Source organism: Sarcophilus harrisii, chromosome 6, assembly GCF_902635505.1.
Source record: "Sarcophilus harrisii chromosome 6, mSarHar1.11, whole genome shotgun sequence".
NCBI classification, from domain to species: domain Eukaryota; kingdom Metazoa; phylum Chordata; class Mammalia; order Dasyuromorphia; family Dasyuridae; genus Sarcophilus; species Sarcophilus harrisii.
The window spans coordinates 249,665,912-249,684,424 of record NC_045431.1 but is presented as its reverse complement, the minus strand read 5'-3'; the positions used below and the strand labels follow the sequence as shown (position 1 = coordinate 249,684,424).

Genomic DNA, 18,513 nt, shown 5'->3' with positions numbered 1-18,513 from the left:
GGTAGTAGTGGTATCTCCATTTAAAAGATGAGGAAACAAGCTTAAGGATGAAGACTACCTGTAAACAAGAGAAAACTTTTCAATTTTCTAGGTTTCTCTATGCAGGAAAACTTGACCAGAGGTCACATTGTAACTTCCTTTGGATAGGGAATCAGAAAGAAGAAATATAAAGATTAGCAATCTGCATGGCTCTATCTTCTCTGATAAAAAGGGGACTCTGTCTTCTCGGATAAAGATGAGACCTAAACTCTCTGGTAGGCTGTGCAGAGACAATGTCAGCTGACTCCCATAAACGCAGCCTGTTAGGGCCCATGAGCCAACATCCAAGATGTCAGTCATGTGGTGAAACAGAAATACAACAGGCCTAACCCCATTATTTAAGCCCCTCTTCTATGATTTCCACACATTATGTCATTTGTTGGCAGTTCTTGAGTTGGATCAATTAACAAAACACAAATGTGCAGTCACATTGACCTTGGTTCAGTTGGAAGAACCATAGGAAATAAGTATTTCCAAGTTTTTTCTAGTTAACAAATAATTGTGACTCTTTCAAACACACACCCAGGTGTTATGAGGGGCAGAAAAAGAAATCAAGGTTTCCTTACTTAAAAAACCCAACACCCAAAATCAGGTTCTAGTGATGAAGTCTCCCTTTCTTAGGAATCTACAGCTAATCTAATCATTCTTGAATATGCAATCTTTACCCTGTCCCATCTTGATGAAGATGCAAATGAAAATCCATCATTCACACTGCTTGCAAAACTTTAGCACTTTTGCTATAAACGGTTACTGATTTATCAGTTGTATCTTGAAACTATTTTCAAAGCAGTTTATCTTTGTGAGTTGGAGACTGTGACTGGCTTGGGAATTTTCTAGAGGACACAAAATGTTTCTGAATTATTCAAATGATCAACCTCTCATCACAGACTTCTGACACTGCCAGATTAAAACAATGTTTTGTTTTGTTTTTAATGAAAGAAATAGGGAACTAAATGGAAAATAAAGCAACAGAAAAATAAAAACAGAGGGTATGTTAGAAATATTCAAAAGTAATGGAACAAATTCAAAGCCCTAAAAAGGAAGCTTTAAAATATTAGGCAGAGTCTGTTATGACTGAGTATGAGCCTTTGATTTTCAAGTAAATAGATTACATCTTAAAATTTTGCAGAGAATTGTAGATCTGATGATAGAGAGCCAGACCTTGGTACAATCATGACTACATTCTGTTGAGTAAACCACTCATTTCAGTTTTCTAGACCTTGACTTTTTCACTTATAATAAGGGGGGGAGGGGGAAGGTGTAAAACTTGTTTTTTCTAGTTAAGCCCAAAATGAACAATGTCAGTTGCAATATCAACTGGTGCCTGAATTAGTAAGTATACTTCTTAGACTAAGATTTAAACTAATCCTTTTTTGCCTTGTGGAACTTTTGGCAGATTGATGAAACTTATGGAACTCCCTTACAGAATATTTTTATAAGCATGAAATGAAATATATAAAATTACAAAAGAAACCAATTATATTCAAATAAAATGTATTTTTAAAAGAAAAAATGCTAGCTCATGAACTCCAGGTTACAAACCTTTTGATGCTCTTAGCTGAATGAAATACACATTTATTAGGCATATAATATAGGCAAAACATCTTGCTTAGGAGCTAGGGATATGAAGAGAAAAGTAAGATATCTCTACTCGAAAAGAACTCACATTTGAATGGCAGATGTGAGCAAGAGAAAAGAGAGAAGAAATATAGACTATTTCATCCAAAGTCCAATAGGAAAGCCCCATAATTCTTAGCATAAACAGCAAAATAGCTGGCAATACAACTTCTTTTATGTCATTTCCATTAATAAGATCATATAAATTTCTAGTGCTGAATTATTTTATATTTTTAAGGAATTTCATGGCAAGTACAAATTTTTCTATGCCTTTGTCTATTCCTAAAGGACCCATGAAAACAAGTGACGGGCTGCATCTCTTGGAGGGTTGTTTCCCAGGATGATGATTACAACAGGTGGTGGGGAAGATGAGCTATAGTCTAGGGTAAACTGATTTTTAGGTTTATCTAACCATCAGGGGCAAATGATAATCAGTTAATTGTGGTGGGGAATATAGTTTTCTTCTCTCCAGTGATTTTTGTTCTCAACAAAGGCTCCAGAGCCTGGAATGAAAGCACTACCCATAAGCTTAAAAATACTGCTATTCAGAAGGCCTTTGGGTTTAAATCCTAGTGTGTGCATGTAATATGTGTATGTATGTATATGTATGTAGGTATATATGTCTATATGAATATGTATTTTGTTTGTATGTGCCCAAAAGAACAAAAGATTCCAGCTGTTAACACTACAGAGTAAACTACTAAAAGGATTGCTTTATTCTGATCACCACTAAATAAGCTTCCTCACTCCTTAGTCACAAAATGGATCCTGATCCAAACAAAATCATAAATAGATCTCATTCTTATTTGCCCACAGGAAATTTTTCCTTTCCAGATTCCTTCTGAATGCATTTTTCACCTCCTTGTTCCTCAAGCTATAGATAAAGGGATTCAACATGGGGATGACTGCTGTGTAGAACACAGATACCACCTTGTTGAGGTCCAGGGAGAAGCTCGCACTGGGCCTCACGTAGATGAAGAAGAGGGTCCCATACATGATGCTGACAGTAGTCAGGTGTGAGGAGCAAGTGGAGAAAGCCTTGGACCTACCTTCAGCCGAGCGGATCCTCAGGATAGCCATGAGGATGTAAATGTAGGAAATAAGAATGGTCAGGCCACTGAAGACTCCCACAGCTCCAGCCATGACGAAAAGGATTAACTTATTGAGATGGGTGTCAGCACATGCAAGAGAGAGCAAGGGTGAGATATCACAAAAGAAATGATTGATAACATTCTGACCACAGAAGGGCAAGTGGAAAGTTAAGACCGTATGTGTCATAGAACTTAGGAGACCAATGGCATAAGGCCCAACCACCAGATGTACACAGACACTCTGGGACATGACAACTGTGTAGAGCAATGGGTTACAGATTGCCATGTACCGATCATATGCCATTGCAGCCAAAAGGAAACATTCGGTGGCCACAAAGAGCCCAAAAAACCACATCTGGGCTGAGCAGCCCAGAAAAGAGATGATTTTCTTCTCCATAAAGAAGTCAATCAACATCTTTGGGGCAATAGTAGAAGAAGAGCAGAAATCCACAAAGGACAAATGACTGAGAAAAAAGTACATGGGGGTATGAAGCTGGGAGTCTATCCATATCAGAATGATCATTCCCAGGTTCCCAAAGACAGTGATGAGATAGAAAAACAGAAACATAAGAAAAAGGAGAACCTGTTGCTGAAGATGCTCAGTAAATCCCACGAAAAAGAATTCAGTCACCATAGTTTGATTCTTAGTTTCCATTATCTGCTAAAATCTGATAAAAGAAAGAGAAAAATTATTTTTATTACCAAATTTTCTAGAATAGTCTGTTTCTCTCTTCTGCCTCTTTGAAACCCTAGCTTCCTTCAGAGAGCACTGTTAGTGCTTTCTCCTGCATGAAATTATCTTTATAAGAATTTTTCCTGTTATTCATGGGGGACAGTAAGAGGGAATAATAACATTGATGCCAAAAAGAAGAAAGAAAAAAAAAAAAAGAAGAGAAATAATAGACTGTTTTTAAAGTATACCAGGGAATGGGGAACAAAATTTGGTATGAAGCCCAGATGAAGAAGTTAGTTATGAAATAATAGGTTGGATTTTTTTTAATTATAAGGTATATGTGTTTTAAGAAAGCAGGATGGTTTTATCAATTATTTACTTTGCATGTAGAATGCTCATTTTTGTGTCAAGTTGGAATTTTTAAGATAACTTAAAACAATAAAAGAAGATTCCTTGCAATATGCAATAGTCTTTCTTTATTTTGGGGGACTCATTTTTTTCTGTCACTGTAACTCACTTATTTTCCTTATCCATTCTTGTCCCAGGAAATTTATAAATATGTTTATTTCCTCATTATTTAAATAAAAGTAATTGATTAATGAGAGAGCCTTCAATTTAATAACTAATGAGGAAATATTTTAAATACACTGAATAAATCTCTTTCCCACAAGTTTTTCTCACTTCTCATTCTCTCTGCATATGTTTCTTTCTGTCTCTCTCCATATGTTTCATATATAATATATATACTTACAGACAATATGTATTTGTATATATGCATTTAAATGTGTGAAGCACCCTAATTTTCATGATTTTAGCAAGTTGTAATCTCTGTAATTTATGTAGAAACTATCAGATAACAAAATAGTAATATAAATAATTGTTTCAAATGAAAATGCTTTGACAAGGCAAAGCCATACTATTGCTAAATTTTCCTTAATTTCAGAAATGGAGAGCTCCCTCCATTTTGGTTCTCAGGATCCCAATGAAATATGTCTTTTGACCTCTAGGTGGCCCTGTGGATAGTTTAAATGTGAGTTTGAAAATGGATCCTCCCTGGCTAGATGCTCTTGTGCAAATTATTTAATAACCTCAATCTGCATCAATTTCCTAATCTGTAAAATGGAGCTAATAGTATCTTCAAATTGCAGTGGTGATAAAATGAGATCGTATTTATAAAGCACTTTGCAAATTTTAAGGCATTATATAAATGCTACTTCTTCTTAGTAGTAACAGCATCAAGAATTTTCTTTATATTCCTAAACAAGAGACAGATTAAAATCAGGCCTCCCAGGAAATGTTCTATCAGTCCTTGTGTCAGTCCTCTCACTGTCTCTTTACACTTATTAAAATAAAATACTTTTCAGAATGATGGTTAGACCCTCAGTTTCCTCACAGAATCCTGAAGAATAAAACTTAAACCATAATTGTTCATTGGGAGCAATTTAGCCTCCTAAAGATAGTTAACAGGAGGTTTATTCTCTGTGTAAATAGCTATAGGAAAATTGGATCCCCATTATTACCAAGCAAACTTCTCCAGATTGAGAACCTTTAAGAAACTCAATTCATTCTTTCTTTGTACACCCATGACCAAATAGAATATTTTTTTAACCTTCTGACACTTAATTAATATTTATTGAACATTAACTGAATAAATCAGTTACTAATATAAGCTATTTAAGGTCATAAAGTAATCTTATGTGCTTTGATTTTTGTTCTTTTTTCCCATTTCTAACATTTTTTGATAAACATTTGATAGATGTTTCAGATGGAGTTCAATCGAACTGGGAAGGGATATAATAGTATTTCTATGTATGTATGGAATAGTGCTCTCTTTTCCCCAGTCATTCTTATTACTACTTCCTTCCACTAAGGTAGTTAGAGGTCCCCATTAGTAGAAAAATCCTAAAATACTAACCTTATGTCAGACAAAGAGCAAGCTTTTCCTAAAATGTAAAAGGAATAGGGTGAGCAATGGGCAGTGAAGGATAGTAGGAAGATCACAGATTCTAAAATGACCTGGAAGTCCAGAGTTCTGTGTTCCTTTTTATTACTACTCTCTTTTGAGATTCACTTATTTTTTGAAGAAATCCCTTCTATGATCTCTTTTTATTTTCCTTTTTTAATTATACCCCCAAAAGAATGGAAATTTACTATTGATATTAAGCTTATCTTCAGTTCTAGGACTGACTGCATCCTTAGGAAAAGAAAGCCATCAACTCAGTGGTGTGAATGGAGGAGTAGCTTAAGCTCCCACTGTCCCAAACTATACCTGGGATATAATTATTAAAAATAAAGATGGTATCGTGGACAGACCACTGATATCAGAATGACAAAAGAAGAAGAAGAAAGAAGGAGGAGGAGGAGGACTTAATATCTTCTCCAGTGTATATCCATCTTATAACTCTTGATATAAATTACATTCTTGTAGAGTGATGATTTTACTCATAATTATTTACTTTTATTTCCCTAGAACAATACTTTCATCATTTCAAGCTCTTAATAAATATTTCATGGAGTAAATATTTCAAGAATCTTGACTGAGAGCTCTCAAACTTCCTCATTTTGTTAAAAAAAAAAAAAAAAAAACACTTCTCATGTCTAGTATGAGCAGAACTGGCATTACAAAATTGCAGAAAGATATCTAGTTTTAGAGTCAGAAAACTGGAGTCAAGTCCAAGAATCTGTACTTATTGACTATAGAGCCATGACAAAGTTATTTAACAGCCCAGTTGTTCAGGGAGTGGATAAACAAACTATGGTGTGTGAATGAAAAGGGATGGCATGAAAAACAACAATCACCCAGGAAGTCTTATATGAACTGGGGCAAAGCAAAGAAACCATCATCAGGGAAAAGATAAGCACAATAACATACATGAAAACTTTACTGAAAGGCCAAAGAACTCAGTGCAGTATTGAATATTGGCTTTAGAGAACTGATCAATTGATCAATAAGATCGATTTATTAAAAGTTATTAAGAACTGACATTGTACTGAATGCTGGGGCTAAAAAGTATGATGCACAAAAATTTATATTCCAGTACATATAAAATTATGAACAAAATTAATTCAAAATCATTAGATCCAGGTAGTACTAAAATTTGTAATTTACCAAAAAAATAAAATTTTGTAATTACAAAATAAAATTTGTAATAGGAAGAGTAGGAAAAACCTCTTCCTATAGGAGGCAATTATAGGCTTGAGTTTGAGATCGAGTTAGATCATTGAACTTATTAGAGGTGGGGAACTATAGGTGAAGTCTATAACATAGAACTTTCTGACACAATGTGATGGGTGAAAAGAAAAAGAAAAATATAGGGAAAAGTCTGTGCCTTTAAAAACAAAACACATCAATAAATTGTTTTGGAATGTCAGTTAGCCTTAGTTCCCTTATCTATACAAAAGAAACATAGATATTTCTATTATCTGTCCTATAAGGTTGTTATGAGGAGGGGATCTGGAAGTAAAGTGATCTGGTAAACATTTTAGCACTATAGAAAGACAAGATATAAACATCAACTGGTAGCATTTCAGTATAAATTGCTTTATGGGCTTATGCTATTCCATTATAGAAAATAGGATGGGGGAGGGAGGGAGACACAGAAAGAAGGAGCTGTTAAGACCCATGTAGATGATTCTGCATTTTGGCCAGATTTCATTCCTGACAATCACAGGAAATTTCTTCTTTCAGGAAGGAAATTGAAAATTGACAACTTCTCCCCAGCTCTAATAGATGCATACTCCATCTCTGAAGAATCTCTACTCTTCAAAGAAAAGGAATTAATATGCTTGTGCTTGTCTGGATCAATAATACCAACTTCAACAAAGTAAAAAGAGCCTTCCCTTGAATTACCTTTACTAGGAAAATCTAGTCCTAGTCTTTGGATGAAAAATGCTCCCATTTCTATGACAAAATACCATTCTTCATAGCAGAGCAAATCTCTGGACACAGAAATTCAGAAATGTAATCTCAGCAGCTGTCTATTCCAATTCATACCTGAAGAAGAATTTCCTCTGTGGAGTGATGGTAGAGTCCCATGTCATTTTTTCCAAATCCTCTTCTCTTTTCTCATTAAAAATAGAACTAGGCAGTGGTAGTTTTTATGGTCTCTGTGGAAAAAATACTACATTTATACCCACTCATTCATCTGTTTGTGAAAAACAGAAAAAAAAAAAATTCATAGGACACTTCTTTATGATTTTCATTTGTGTTTTGTTCATTGTTTTTGAGATCATTATTTTTGAAATGTCTGTTGTGTTTATGTGCATATCACAGGGAAAGATAAAAATAGCAATCTTCTACTACTCCCTAGTCCATTTAGATCCTGAGTTTGACTGTTCTCATATGTCAATGAGTATAATCTATGGCAGAAGACATCAGTAAATAGGAAGTTTCTCTGACACGAAAACATTAGAATTTGCCTTATATGGGGGATCCATGTGCTTGAGCTCTTGATCATAATGGCTATCTACTCTGGCTTTATTATTCAGACTTTTCAAAAGAAAATCACCTTTAATGAATTTCTTTGTAATGTAATAATAGCAGTGGAACTTTAAAGTGCTGTGATAGGGGTTAGTTTTTTGTTGTTGTTGTTGTTGTTGTTTGTTTGTTTGTTTGTTTGTTTTTTACTTTTAATTAATGGAGAATCATTTACAAAAAGCCATTTTCAACAACTGAATGAATCCCCCATATTGTAAATATCCATTAACCATTCTAAATGGAGAAAATTTTGATTTTGCTATGTACACAGGCCCTTCTGGGGGGGTTTGTGTATAGCAATTAAAGGTATGTTATTTGTCAGTAGCCATTCTTACAGTAATTTAAAACCAAAGTTTTTTGTTTTGTTTTTTTTAAACAATGTTGTTATTGTCAGAGTGGTTTTTGTTTCCTTTCTTTTTAATATATATCAAATCAATTTGTCACTGTTTGAAGCTTTGAAAATCTGCAGTCTTTGCCAAGGTATTTCTTAATTTAAAAAAAGCATAACTTTGTAAATATATTTGTAATATTATATATAATTAATAAAATATTTTAAGTTATTAAAAAAATTCCCCCATTTTATCCTCATTTTACAAATGAGGAAACTGAGTCAGAGAGGTTAATAATTTGTCCAGAGTCGTTCAACTCATTTCTGAAACCATAATTGATCTCTGAACTTCCTGATTCCAAATCCATCCATACAAATACCCATTTTTGCTACTTCTCCCCTCTAAAACCAAAGAGAACAAATATAATCTCTCTCCCTCTTAATAACCTTTGAAGCTCATAAAAAGTATCATCATACCCACTCTCAAAATCTTCTCTTCTCTTCTCCACATTGGACATCCCCAGTTCCTTCAATTTGCTAGTCTACGTCTCAGATGTTCTCACTATCCTGATCATTCTCCATTTGGATTTCTCATACATACATATATACATACATGAATGTACACAGTCCCAGTTCTTTTTATGGAAAAGAACCTTCAAGTATTTAACAAAAGCAATAAATATCTAATGGTAAAAATCCAGAGATAAGTTCTTCATAGACATACAAGACTAGAAAGAAATATTTTGTATATGTGTCAAAGAGAGGAATTGTTTATTTGTTTTAGATAAGACCTTTGATATCACAGGAACTGGAGTTTTATTGGGGAAAATTACTTTATCAATAAATATCAGGCAATTTCAGAGTTTTACCTGGTACCACTTCATGGTAAAGTGACTTCTCTGGGATTTGAATCCTGTTGGGTTGTTCTGGCTCAAAGACCAGGTTTCTCTTCTCTATATAATGTTAATTCTCTTCTAAGAGTCAGAGGATCATAATTATTTTGTAGATTTCACTCCATATTCTTCAAACTAAACTCAAGGTCAAAATAAAAAATCAGAATTCAGTCAAGTAAGAAATTTAAGTAAAAAAAAAAATGCCAAATTTATGAATCTTTTCAAAAAAAATTTGATATGACCATGAACCTAAGCCTATTCAGAATTGGGTTTCTTGTCTAGAAAACAGCAGATATATTAGTTAAAAACTAAGGTTTTTCCAGCTCTAAGTATCTAGGAGAAATCATAAAGTTAGAAACCATCTGAAATATCACAAAGAGTTCAGAATTTGAGTGAGGAAAAATTTAGATTTTGTCTTCTACAAGGTAATAAACCTCTCTCAGCCTCACTTTACTCATCTGTAAAACAGAGATAAGTATGCATGTAGCACTTACCTTTCAGGGTTGACTTCAGCAAAAAATGTAAAGCACTTAAAGTTTAAAGCTCCATTTAAATATCAATTATTAATCTTATCAGACAAAGCTATTCTTTGGTGTCATAAAGACATAGATTCTGTTCCATTAGCTGGATAGAAGCAGTTGCTTTTAAGAATATTGGGTATTAGACTGAAGTATACTATTTTTTACTTTCTTTCTTTTTTATTTGAGTCTTCTTGTACAAAGTAAATTACATGGACATGTTTTACAAGTTTTCACATGTATAACCTACATCAGATTGTTCAATCTTTCAGAGAGAGGAAGGAAGTGATAGAAATTTTATTTCAATTTTTTTTAAATTGCTTTAACATGTAATTGCAGAAAATAACTTTTTAAAAAGAATATTGGATATTGTTTTGGCTTCTGACATATTGAGCTTTAGAATAATGTGCAAAGTGTAGTTTATCCAAAATATATGGAATCCCTCTCTTTGAAGGACTTTATTACTTTGCTCTGACTCTTTCAAAGGGAATAAGAGAATGCAAGAGTGCCTGCTCAAACCCTAGAAGACGAGGAGGAAGATCATTTCCCTGCCTCTTGGGGCCCCCTCTAAGTATCAGAGTTTCCTATTAATTACATGGAGAAATTGGACTCTTTATCTTTTTCTAAGAAAATCTAGGGCAATATAATGAAAATAAACTTAAAGCATTGGGGTTTTGTTGGTTAGAAGCCAGTTCCCTAGTGGACTCCTAACCCCGGGAGCTTTATCCAGTGGAGAAGGAAATAAAATAATCTTGGCAGAATTTGAGTCCAAAATCAACACACAGAGGGGTACTCCCAACAGTGGAAAATTTTGACTTGGTAACATGGGATTTAAAGCTATAACGAAATTTAAAAGTCATTTAGGTTTCCAGAAGTGGAAATGGAGCCAAGAGAGAGAAAAAAAATCACATTCGAATAATAATTGGCATTGGAGAAAGCAGAGCTTATATATATATATATATAATACACACACACACACACACACACACACACACACACAATGATTGGGACATAATAGATGTAGTCATCATGAAAATTTGTCTGTTACTGAAGTCATTGTTATTACTGTTCTGCCAGTCTTCCTTCTGTTAACTAACTACTGATTAACTTACTTTTGTGGGAAGGAATGGCAGAACCATAGATTTAAAGCTAGAAGTAAATTGAATACATCTTTTCTCTTTTTTGACATATGTATATGTTATTTTTTATAGTATTTTATTTTTCAAATACATATAAAATAATTTTCAACATTTATTTTTGTAAGACTGTGTTCCAGATTTTCCTCCTTCTATCCCTTATCTGCCCCCCTCCCAAGACAGCAAACAATCTGACAAAGGTTAAATATTTGCAATTGTTTTGAACATATTTCCATATTTGTCATGTTATGCAAGAAAAATCAGACCAAAGGGAAAAAACACAAGAAAGAAAGAAAAATTGAAAACTGTGTTTCAATCCACATTCAGTCTCCCTAGTTCTCTCTTTGGTTGCAGATGGTGTTTTCTATCCCAAGTCTATTGGAATTTCCTTGAATCGCTGCATTGTTGAGAAGAGCCAAGTTCATCACAATTGATGATCACATCATCTTGTTGTTACTGTGTACAATGCTTACTTTACAGAGTCCATCTTTTCCAACATTTTTCAGAATTTAAGAGACTTTGATAAGTCTATTGTGTGTTCAGAGAAGCAGAGTTTAATGCCAAGTCATCTGACTACAAAGCCACAGATCTTGTCAGTGTATCATCATACTGCTGTCTAATCCAAATATCAAATGCATATTATTCATCCAAATTCCTTCTCATTTTATTCTGATTGGCAAGGTTAGGGTTAGAGGTGGGTAAAGTGAGAGCAAGCATTTTTATTAATAGCTTTTTATTTTTCCAAATACAAGCAAAGATAGTTTTCAATATTCACCTTTGCAAAACCTTTGTTCCAAATTTTTTCTCCCTTCTGTTCCTTCCTTTCCCCTAGTGAGCAAACAATCCCCTATAGGTTAAACATGTGCAATTCTTCTAAATATATTTCCATATTTATCATTCTGTATAAGAAAACTCAGATCAAAATGGAAAAAGAAAAAGAAATGAGAGAGAGAGAAAAAAAAAAAAAAAACAAACTAGCAAACAAACACCACTACCCAAAAAAAATACTATGCTTTGATGCACATTGAATCTTGATAGTTCTCTCTCTGGATATAGCTGGCTATTTCCATCTCAACTTTATTGGAATTGCTTTGAATTACCTCATTTTTGAAAAGAGGCAAGTCCATCACAGTTGATCACAAATTATGTTGTTGCGTATAATGTTTTCCTGGTTCTACTCACTTCACTCAGCATCAGTTCATGTAAATCTTTCCAGGCTTTTCTGAAATCAGGCTGCTCATTATTTCTTATAGAACAATAATATTTCATGACACTCATAGACCATAACTTATTCAACCATTCCCCATTGCACATTTGGGTCCTTTTTTCCTTTTTTATGATCTCTTTAGGATACAGATCCAGTAGTGATATTGTTGAATCAAAGGGTATGCACAGTTTGATAGCCCTTTGGACATAGGGGAACAAGCATTTTTTAAAGCTCCAGGCACTATGCACTGTACAAATATTTCATTTTATCCTCACAACCACCCTGTGAGTTAGGTGTGATTCTTTTTTGTTGTTGTTGTTACCACTGGAGAAACTGAGGCAGACCGAGGTTAAGTGACTGAATCCAGGCCTGGAATTCTCATCACTATGCCAGGAAGAAAGCATATAATTTCCTTTGTTTTTATTGCCATAGGAACATAGTTATATGGAAGTATATCTAAGAAACTATCCTTTATGTTTTATAGAACTAGAAGACATATATTCTTCATTGTGCTATTACTTTAAAAATCCTTTCCATTCTTGTACTTGCTCATTAAATTGGCATAAAAAGCTGAAGCAAATCAAAACTAGCTATTGCTGTTGGGGGATATAAAAGATTTTTTCAAGGCCTGTAGTTATTTAGGAGATTGCTTTCTTAAAAGAGTCTCCCCACAATTCATATGCATGCTCTGTGTAACAAAATAAAAGGCTGCCTTTAAGTTTGGAAGCTATCATTCATCTCCCAGTCATTCAGATGAAGAAACTGAGGCAAATGATGTTAAATGACTTGACCAAGTGAACACAGTGGAGATATTGAAGGACACTATTCTTTTTGAAAGAATATATGTTGGGATATTCCTTATTGGATAGGATTCTGGTCCTGGAGTCAGAAAGACTCATTTTCATGAGTTTAAATGTGATCTCAGATACTTCCTAATTATGTGACTCTGGGCAAGTCACTTAACTCTGCTTCAGTTTCCTCATCTGTCAAATGAGCTGGAGAAGAAAATGGCAAAGCACTTCAGTATCTTTGCCAAGAAAATCCCTAATGAAATGACAAAAAGTCAGATGTGCCTAAAAACAACTGAATAACAATAACATTACTTGGAAAGTACCTTTTCTATTGAAACAGAAAGGATCAATAAATTTTGTGGATCAATGTTGTTTTAAAATTATATTTATATATATATATACACATATACATAAATATGTATATATATATATATATATATATATAAATTATGAAGCCCCATTTGTGAGGGAAGAGAGAAATTTGAGATTAGAGCTATGTGTCCAGTTGTTCACCTTTGTTCTTCCCCCAGGGGGATGCTCCATCATTTTGTAGCAAAGATTCACTAAGAATGAAATGAAAATTAGTTTTTCTTTGTGTGGAGGGGGAAAAAAATTATATATATATATATATATATATATATATACAAATAGCAAATAAGCTAACTCACCAAACAGGGAAAAAGAAGGAAGAATAGGAAGATGTATTTGCTGCTCCCAGAGCAGTCAAACATTCTATCCAGGCTGCTGCTTGCTTCTTAAGTAGGTCAGGGAGCTAGAAAAATATCCAACTGCTCATGGTCATGTTCAGAGAGTAGCAGAATCCTTCCCTTACAATAGACAATTAACCTTGGCAGTTTTGTTTCTAGAGTTTCAAAGTTCCCTAGCTTCCCTGTTTCCATGCCACTTTTACTTCTCATGACTCTTTAGTCCCTCCTTTCAGCTGAGAAAACTGCACTTCCCTTCAGTTTCCTTGCCAATAAGGGTCTACATTTCTCCCTGAGGTTTGGAATTTTGCACTCCCTTGCAAAATCCGTTGTAACACACCTGATATCTGAAATTAGGCAGCACAGCATTAAATTGCACATAAGCACTTAACAGAGCAAGGATAAATAATGCTGTTTCCGCAGATAATTGGATTCACCAAAAATATACTTCAATAATATACATAATAGACAAGGCAAATGAAAAACAATAAATAAAAAATAATGTAATTCAGGTAACTTAAGTGAATTTAAACCTAAATTATAATACATGTATATTACACATAGTTCATATCTATATATCAAAAAGAAATATGCATAATACAAAAAATATAGATGGTTAACTAATAAATGTAGCCACAGTAAAGATGTAACAATGTAAAGAAAATAAGCATAAAAAGAAATGTTGAGAAACAGAAGCAGAATTAATTATACAAAATTACCATGTGGAGAACATAGCATGAAAAACTTGCCCTTTGACATTCTACTTGATTTGTTACTTTATCAATTCTTACCCCAGATTAAGGAGAGATCAAGCAGTGGAAGCTTGTATTTCTTATTTTGATTAATAGAAATATACCAGTCTCATAAATTCATCAATTAATTCTGAGTCTCCATTCTACTTTATTAACTAAATGAGAGGAGAATTCTTTCCCTCCATAATTTTAACTCATAATTCAGTGTGGCAAACCCAGTTGTCTCATAGATTTAGTATGAGTGAAACAAAAATTTTAATGGTTTGACAGTGATATAAGCATTACTTTGACTATAGAATTCAGAGAGAAAGATCATAGCTAGAGTCACCTATTTCCCTCAACTGGAACTATTGTCTTATCCTCATTTCTGGAAACAGCTCCAGTATTTAGCTCTCTTAGAATACTGGCTTAAAATTCTTCTCAATAATTTTTTTCATAATGTTACTCCACATGAAAAATGGATTGCCTCAGTTTCTTAAAGAGACTTGGCCCTTTTTTCATCCTGCAGTTTCTCTGAGGAAAATTCTTAATCTCATTCGGCAATCTTTGCTTATGATTAAGCAGTTTCTCTTCAGTAATGACAGTGAACAATCTTTCCAAGATGACCGTTAAAGCTGCTGATCTTCTCATAGAATCATCACAGATAACAATTTAATGGACACTCTTTTTCCTCTGGAGAAGGTTGGGCAAAAACTTAATTTTCTCAAGGTAATTCACGCCTTTTTCGATCCTGATATCTTTCCAAGAATGAGGGTTAAATTTTAATTCTCTCAAAGATGTTATATCAATTTTCAAATCATAGCAACAATATCCATAATTTCTGTACCAGGGGTTATTGAAATTAGTATTTCATTTGGTTCCAGTGTTGCTATGGGCAAAGAATTATTCATGCAGTAGCCGAGCTAAATGTCATGAGGTTCAACAAAGTTAATAATAATTCCTCTTTTATGAGATCACCTAGGAAAAGTTCTCTATTACATGCTCCTGATTGATGTCTCCTTATCCCAGTTTGGGACCTGAGGGATTACCCAGGACTATTCCTATGAATGTGTTATGGGTCAAAATATATTCTTGCTTTATGCCTTCTTACTTCTTCGAATCCTAGCATTCTTTCTAGATCAGACACTTGTGATACAGATTTATCAATTGAACCTACTCTGAGAGTTTTCTTTTCTTTGAGACCCTTAGAATGAGAGAAATTTAGAGCCAGAAGAGACCTTAGAGATCATCTATACCAGCCACTTTATCTTACATCCATGAAAAGATCAAAAAACAAAAAATAGTTCTTTTTAATGTATTGATGTGTGGGATCATCAAATTTATTATCAGAAATTTTTATATAGTAAATTCCTTTTCCATTATGATCTCTGGGGTTCTTTCCCACTTTGAATTTCTGTAACTCTCTGCTCTCAAAGCTAGAAGGGAGATTTCATATTAATATATGTTAATGAGTATGCCTAATGGTCAAGAGATAATGAATTAATAAAATGGTTTGAAGGAATTAATTAAAAAGAGTTAGAAAATAAGAGGGTAAAGTTCTTACCAAGAAGAAGATGACCAAGATTAGAAGTACTAGTCATGCTTAGAGAATGAGATAAGTAATAAATAGACCATGTTTTTCATCAGTATTTACACAATTTTGAGAGGTCTAGGCTTCTAGCAAATGGGATATCCCTCTAGGAGGGGCTGCATAAAAGGCCATAGATAAGAGCCACAGGAAATTGGAGATGAAGACAAAGAAATTTCAAAATGCTTCCCTGGAGGAAAAGACTCTGAATACTAAGCATATGATCCATCAAAGGATTAGGGTGTATTGATTCACCAAGAGCATTTTCTGAGATTTACAAAGACCCAATATCTTAGGATCCCACCTTTTACATGATACACATGCAAGCAAATACTTAGATACTGAAACTTATCTCCCCTAAATCTTCTCTTCCTCAGGATAAGAAATTTAAGGTTTTCTACATTTTTGTGTATTTATGGGTTTAGATAGATGAATATAAAAATATAAAGAGAGGGGGGGGAATAAAAAGGGGAGGCTGAGGATCAGATGAGGAGAATGAGAGAAAAGGATGGAGAGAGAGATACAGGCAGACACACAGAAAGAGACACAGAGAGCGAGGATAGAAAGAGACAGAGGGAGAATGATATAACAGCATGGATATCATAAGATATTGTGAGAAGAGAAATGAATTTGGGATCAGGTGGCTACAGTTAAAATCTCTTGCTGTACTTTGGGCAAAGTGTTTCCCCTCTTTGGACCTCATTTATCCTTCTGTAAAATAACAGGGGTGGACAGGATGATTTCTAAAGTCTTTTCTGGCTCCAAGTTCTATGAGGCCCAGAACCAATAGTCGTTCCCTCAAGTCAATGGAAGGAAAAGTCCTGAAGGTGGCAGCATGCTCACACAGATAGCTATTCAACTGACATTTCTGTTCTCTTGCCTTTCTTCCCAAGCTTTTTCACAATACTTTTCTGTTTGTGATCTTAAATAGCTGCAGAACTCAGATTGCTGTCTTATTCTGGGTCAAAACTCAGTCTAGAGTCAGATCATAATCTCTATATAATGAACCACCTGACAGATCATAGAATGTTGACATTGGAAAGGAAGCAACCTGCTATGATGGAAGGAAAGCAGAATCTGAAATTAAGGAACCTGGCTTCAAATTTGGCTCTGCTACTTATGAATTGCACAAACTTGGACTAGCCACTGATCTTTTCTGAGCCTCAATTTCCTTATCTGTGAAATGAGAAGAGTGAATTAGAGCTTCTTTTCTCTCTAAAACTAAAATCTTAGGGAGTTTAACCCAACCCTCTCGTCTTACATTTAAAGAAGTTAAGATCCAGAGGAAAGAAGGTGACTTATCAAGTTCACACAGCTAGTTTCTGATGGATAGGGATTCTAATCTAGGTTTTCTGGCTTCTGCAACTCTAACCAATAGGTCATACAATCTCTGTTGTGTCAATGTGAATATACATGCATAGTAGCGTATAAACAAATGGCCTGCTTCTGGATTTCTAGATTCCCCTACCCAAGGCAAATAGATGATCTCAGCAGAAATCCTCCCATTCCAGACTGAGCATAGAAACAAAGTCAGATTAGAAAAAGAATTCTGATTTCTCAGTGTAAAAAGTAAAGAAAAGTCTGTCAGGAGAAGAACAGTTTGGACTTTTCCTGGCAGTGGATTTTCTACAGTCTTGCAATATGGCTCCTCCCGGATTGTAAAAGATGGGAGCAATGAACTTGCAGGTATGGGATCCCTTGGTTCTGCTACAACCTTGAGCAAAACACCTCAGGACTCTCTCCTGTGGCCATACTCTTTTATATTTGAAAAGGACCAAAAAGATATGATGTCAGGTCAAGGTACAGTGTATCTGATCAAACCAATATGAGCTCAGAACCTCTACCCCATGTGAAGCAAAAATAGTCCACATGAATATTTGAATTGGATTTTTTTTAATGTGCACATCTTATATTTCTTTTGCCCTATTGCAATTCTGTTTTGCTCATAGAACATAGCATCTTCTTAGCTGCAGGCACGCCATACTGGCAGTTCTGTGTTGATATCTCCCATGTCTCATAACTGATTTCAAAGTTGTTCAGAAGGACATTGAGAAGATCCTTGTATTACTTCTTGTGACCTCCATGTGAGTGCTAGCTTTCTGTGAGTTCTCCATAAAATAATCTTTTAGGCACTGTTGGAATACACGGGAGCCACCTGGCAGTGGCTGCTGGAGATCCAAGCCAGAATGGACCTCCTTGTGTGAGAAGATGATACAAGGAGACTGAGAGGCTGTTGCTGTTCTCTGACTCTCTGACTGAGAGGCGCTTGTGTTGTCTGACCTCTCTCCTTTTCCCCCTGTCTCCAATTTATCTCATTCCCAGTCCGCAACACCTGTGTCAGCAAAGGCTGCCCTGAAACTCTTTTAGATGCTATGATCCACAGCTGTGGAGGCTCTTGGAGAATTGACCTGCCCCTTAACAAGGCATATGTTCATTTGGCATTCAAACAACATGGCCATTGGAGTTACACTCACTCCAGTAGAGTTTAAATGCTTAGCATTTCAGCACAAAAAGTGACCACAGTGTCCAGTATGTTATTTTGCCAAGTGCTCTTCTGAATCTTTCTAAGACCATTTAAATGGAAGTGATTCAGTTTTCTGGCACAGCAGTATCCAGATTTTACAGACACATAACAATATCAGCACAACAGCTCTGTAGCCCTTCAGTTTGGTAAGAAGCCTAATACTTCGCTCCCACACTTTCCTTTAGAGCTTCACAGA

The 18,513-nt window shown here is 34.7% G+C and overlaps 1 protein-coding gene across 1 annotated transcript; it reads right to left on the bottom strand.

Moving 5' to 3' along the window:
- Positions 1 to 2,439: 2,439 nt before the first annotated feature.
- On the bottom strand, positions 2,440 to 3,402 carry LOC100925816 (olfactory receptor 998-like). The gene has a single exon (XM_012552679.1). It carries the CDS (start codon positions 3,400 to 3,402, stop codon positions 2,440 to 2,442), a length of 963 nt encoding a protein of 320 aa, XP_012408133.1.
- Positions 3,403 to 18,513: the final 15,111 nt, after the last annotated feature.